Below are 5368 nucleotides of genomic sequence, written 5' to 3' on the forward strand. Positions count from 1 at the left end.
GACCCCCTGGCACCCCCGAGCCGCGTCCGCAGGCTCCCGGGCGCGGGGTGAGCTGACTGCGCCTCCGCAACGTGACCGGTGAGCGGCGCCGGCGGCTCCAGGACCTCCGGGCCTCCAGGGGGCGCTGCTCCGGCCCGGCCCCGCCCACAGACGGGCCTTCCGAGCTACTGGCCCCGGCGGAGCCGCGGGGAGCCCTGGAGCCTGCGAGCCGGAGCCGCCCGGCCCGCGCGTGGCGAGGGCGGCGCGAGACCTGAAGGGGCGCGGGGCTGAGGCTGCACCGTGGCCGCGGCAGAAACCGCGCGGGGGAGCAAGGTGCGGGACTGCGCCCGGGCCGGGCCGCGGCGGGTGGGGGCGACGGCCGGGGCAGTGCAGCTGGGCTGGAGGCTACGGGCTCTGCACGCGCCAGGGTCACGGGATTCAGTGGTGGCGGTATCTGTGGGGGAGGGGCTGGCGGAGGGGGCAGAGGGCAGGGAAAGGTTGGCGGCGGGTGTGGATGTTATTGTCACAACATGGGCACGAGGGAGACGATCTCATTATCACAAAGGGGGTGTGAGTGGGGAGGCGCCGCCTCATGAAGTGATGGGCGCAGATGGAGGCTGAGGGTGGGGGTGGCAGGTGTATTTGGGTTGGAAGGATGGAGCCGCCAGAGTTGGAGAGATGGAGGGCGAGGCTGGGGATTTGAAGGAGGGACTATTGGCAGGACGTGGGGGAAATTGGCAGGAGGGTGGTAGAATCCTGCTTCTGGCAGGATTGGAGGTGGATTGGAAGGATGGGGGCGCAGATGTGGCACGCTCTTGTCAGGCCTGGGAGTGTGGCCGTGAGGCTCAGCAGGCAGTGTTTGCAGGCGGTGGGTTGCAGCGAGTGGCCATGGGTGGGAGGGGAGCTGCACCAGCCTACGGTGGGGACACTGCCTTACTCCCCTTCCTGCCCCCAGCCGCCATGTTCAACCAGCCGCAGCAGCAGCAGCTGCAGCAGCAGCAGCTCCAGCAGTTGCAGCAGCAGCAGCTCCAGCAGTTGCAGCAGCAGCAGCTCCAGCAGCAGCAATGGCAGCAGCAGCAGTTGCTGCAGCTCCAGCAGCTGCTCCAGCAGTCTCCATCACAGGCCCCCTTGCCCTTGGCCGTCAGCCGGTGAGTTTCCCACTTAGGGGACCGGTGGCTCTAGCTCTGCCTCTCAGACCCATGTCTCGGAGTCCCCCATCCCAGTGCTTTCTCCTAGGGGCATCCCTGTTTGGGTCCTGTCTACTCTAGAGGGGGGCAGAGAATGGAGGTGAGAGGTCTCAGGGAAGAGGAGGGTCCGACCTTCCGAATAACCCTCTGACACCCCTTCCCAACACACAGGGGGCTCCCCCAGCAGCAGCCACAGCAGCAGCTTCTGAGCCTCCAGGGCACCAGCTCGGCCTCCCTCCTCAACGGCTCTGTGCTGCAGAGAGCTTTGCTGTTGCAGCAGTTGCAAGGTATGGCTGCGGGCCCCTTCTGTCTATTTTAGTGGTAGCTTCTCAGCAGGCCCATTGCATAAATCTCACTAAATCCACACAGTGACCCTGAGAGGGAGCTACTCTCAGCACCCTGTTTACAGATGAGGACACTGAAGCTCCAGGAAGTAAAAGTTCCGAAGCTGCTGAGCTGTGTGCAGGGCTGTCCGATCACAGAGGTGTGCCCTTGGCCATGGCACTGGCTCTTCAGGCAGTACTCAGCACACCTCATTCACATTCAGATTAGATGCCATTTGACAGATGAAGAAGGTGAGAAGAGAAGGCATTTGCGCTGGGTCACACAGCATCAACAGTGGCTGAGCTGGACCAAGGCCTGGGCCTCCTGACCACCTGGATCCCTGTACAGTTGTCTTTAGCCCTGTGCATTAAGCCTGTGGCCTTGCCTCAGTTTCCCCACATGGAGAGCAGTCTTAGCTCTTCCTTCCAAGATGCTGCTGATAACCCTAAAGGGAAGTATACCCACAGTCCCATTTTAAAGATGAAGAAACTGAGGCCCAGAGAGGTCACAGTGCCCAAGGTCATGTAGTAAGTAGGTGTTGATTAGATATCATCACTCTTCAGCCCTACCAGGGCCACATGGGCGTGGACGGTCCTGGGTGGGAGAGAAAACCCACACACAGGGACTCACAGCATGTACATACATATCTTCTCCTTTTTCTTTCTCATTTTAAAATCACACTCTTCAAAATGAAAACAATTTTTTTTTAAAAAAGAGATAGGAAAATGCAAACTGTCATCTGTAGACTCACTCACCTCCTGAAGAAAAATCACCAGTCAGTATTTTGGTGTATTTCTTTCCATTTTTTCTAGCCACAGACTTGGGATTTGTATGTGATTACTATGATTGCTATAAGTGAGAGGCTATATCTTGTTTCTTTTTCACTGAATAGAATGGCATGATCGTTTACCATATGATTTGACAGTCTCTGCCAAGATTACTTTTAATAACTATTTAATATTCCACTGGAGGGGTGTGCCCTTGCTTATGTAAACCTTGCCAGTTGTTCAGCTGTTTCCTTTTTTTCCTTTCTTTTTCTATTTTTATTTATTTGATTTTTTTTTTTTTTTTGCTGTTTTAAATAACACTAGGATGAATATGATGTTTGAGACGATGTTCTGACTGAGTCAGGGGGAATGGATGTTTTATGGCTCTTGATAAGTATTGCCAAATTGCTTTCCTAAAGGACTGGACCAGTTTGCAATGCCACCAGCCACGTATGACAGTGCCGGTCTCACCATGCCCACGGCAACATTGGGTATTATATGCTTTTTCTATATATATACATATAATTTACTAAATTGGTTGGCAAAAAAGCTGTATCATTAATGTTTTAATTTACATTTCTTGGCATGCTAGTGCAGTTGAACGTTTTATATTTGTCTGTTAAACATTTGTATTTCTTTTTGTGACTTGTCCATGTCCTGTGTCCATTTTTCTTTTAGGGTGTTTCATCTTTTGTCTTGTTTTTAAGAGCTGATTGGCTCTCTCTGCACATACGTGGATATGTATTTGTTTCAAGTTAATGTTAATTTAACATTTACTATGTCCCAGGCACATTTGTATATCTCATTGAATCCTGGTAACACATTGTGAGGCAAGCACTATTATTATCCCCATTTTGCAGATGAGGGAACTCAGGCTAAGAAGGGGAAACTGATTTGCTCAAGGTCACAGAGCTCGTGCTATAGAGTCTGGACTTGAACCCAGCTCTCACAGCTCAGCTGACCCATGCCTTTAACCCCTGTGCTTCCTGTTTCAGCTTCAGGACAAGAGTTCTAACTGTCTTTCATGCCTCACACACTTTCCAAGCTCTGGGCCTTCCCTGAGGTGTGGAGCTGAGTCAGATAAGGTGTAGCAGGAGGCAGATAAGGAAATTATGCAGCTGATCTTAGGACAGGGAAGCTGGAGCCTGTGGGGACACAGAGGGAGTCTGAGAAGGCCTCCTGGAGGAGACACCTGAAGGGAGTTCTGAAGGATGGCTGGGAGTTAGTGGGGCAGAGCAACCCAGGCAGAGGGAACAGCATGTGCAAAGGTCCTGAGGCAGGATGTTTGAAGGACTGCACAGGGACATATGACTGAAATGTAGTGGGGACACATGTGGGGAGGACGGCAAGAAAGGAGGCTGGGGAGGTGGGCAGGGCCAAACCTGGCACAGTGAGGAATGGGCTTTGTTCCTGAGCGGCAGGGAGCTGTGGAGCGGTTTGGGCAGAGGAGGGAGTAGATCAGAATAGGGTTTTGGAAAGACCACTGTTTGCTCCCACGTGTGGGAAGGCTGTGGCTGAAATTCAGGCAAGGGATGAAGTGGCTTTGTAAGGGAGCAGGTGGGAATGGGCACAGAGAGGGGAAGAGGCGTAGGAGAGTTGATAGAATTTGGGGGTGGCTAAGATGGGGGTAGGGTAAAGAGAAGGAGGAATCAGGAGCCCCCCAGAATTCTGGCTAGGGCCAGTGGGTGGATGGCAGTGCCCCTCATGGGGACTGGGGGGCAAGCTATTCCGCTACTTTGTGTCTCCTTTGTTATTGGTAGAAATAAAACCTACCCTGATGCTTGCTGGGCCAAGTGACTGGGGCAGTGTATGGACGTATGGAACATGCTTGGCACGGTGCCTGGCTCGTCATCGGCCTTTGATGAAGGGTGGCTGGTGGGGGGAGGGGTGTCTTATTGGGGTTCCCTGTCCAGGGACCAGCCACCTTGCTGGTTCTCCCTGTGGGTGCTGTGCCAAGTGTCTCATGTACCCTTAGGCAGGCCCTAAAGCATGGCTGCTGGGGGTGCTCAGCTGCTGACGGGGAGGTATCTGGGAGGGAAAAGGCAGCACCCCTCCTCCCCCAACTGGAGCAGAAAAGCAGCCCTAAAGCCTCCCTTGCCACCACGCCCACAGTGAGCCTCGGCTCTCATCTCTTCCCTCTTGCTGCCCTTGGGAGGGAAGGGTCCCTTTCAAAGTTATCCATGATGTTCCCATGATGCTCTGGGGGACTGAACCCTGACCCTAGCCTCTGCCACCTGACCACAGTGTGACCCCTCTTCTCCTCTCTGCTTGCCCGCAGGTAACTTCCGAGGCTACAACATGGCAACCCCGAGCCTGACAGCCCCCAGCCTTACACCCCCCCAGCTGGCCACTACAAATTTGCAGCAGTTCTTTCCCCAGGCTACTCGCCAGTCCCTCCTTGGCCCCCCTCCTGTTGGGGTCCCCATTAACCCATCTCAACTCAACCTCTCAGGGCGGGCCCCCCAGAAACAGGCCCGGACCCCCTCCTCCACTACTCCCAATCGCAAGGTAAGTGGTGGCTGGGCTGGAGCAGGTGTGGATGGGAGTGGGAGAGGGGACACCTGGCATCAGGCCCACCTCCACCGACTCAGGATCATCCTGGGCCTTCGGGCAGGTCACACTTCCTCTTTGTGCCTCAGTTTCCTCATCTGTAAAATGGGGGAGGGGCGCTTGTCTAGCATTTCCCAAACTTCATGTATTCCTGTACCCCTGGCGTGACTTTTGCCATGCCCAAACGCCAGCAGTTCTGTTATTTACTTAATATTTCTCTTAAAATCAGGCTGCCCAGTGGAAATAAAATGTGAACCATACATGTAATGTAAAATCTTCTAGTAAACACATAAATAAAATAAAAAGAAATGGGTGAAATGAACATTACTAATATATTTTCTTTAACCCAATATATAAAAAATTATTGACCAGGCATGGTGGCTCATGTCTGTAATCTCAGCACTTTGGGAGGCCAGGGAAGAAAAATTGCTTGAGTCCAGGAATTCGAGACCAGACTAGATAGCATAGCAAGACCTTTTCTCTATAAAAATAAAAATAAAAAAAATTAGCTGGGGCTGGGCATGGTGGCTCATGCCTGTAATCCTAGCACTCTGGGAGGCC

At 53.4% G+C, this 5368-nt stretch overlaps 1 protein-coding gene across 3 annotated transcripts in view; it reads left to right on the top strand.

The window, feature by feature from the left end:
- The first annotated feature begins 937 nt into the window (after window positions 1–937).
- Window positions 938–5368, top strand: part of CIZ1 (CDKN1A interacting zinc finger protein 1) — an 18041-nt gene continuing 13610 nt past the window's right edge. For 2 of the 3 annotated variants that reach the window (XM_012639777.1, XM_012639779.1), the window contains exons 1-4: window positions 938–1127; window positions 1338–1453; window positions 2677–2748; window positions 4536–4765. In XM_012639777.1, the coding sequence (XP_012495231.1) occupies window positions 940–1127; window positions 1338–1453; window positions 2677–2748; window positions 4536–4765 (606 nt within the window). In that variant the 5' untranslated portion in view covers window positions 938–939. The remainder of the gene's footprint in view (window positions 1128–1337; window positions 1454–2676; window positions 2749–4535; window positions 4766–5368) is intronic. The other variant, XM_012639778.1, reaches the window with a different exon arrangement.

The sequence above is a fragment of the Propithecus coquereli genome, unplaced genomic scaffold (assembly GCF_000956105.1).
Source record: "Propithecus coquereli isolate 6110/MARCELLA unplaced genomic scaffold, Pcoq_1.0 Scaffold142, whole genome shotgun sequence".
Lineage (NCBI taxonomy): Eukaryota > Metazoa > Chordata > Mammalia > Primates > Indriidae > Propithecus > Propithecus coquereli.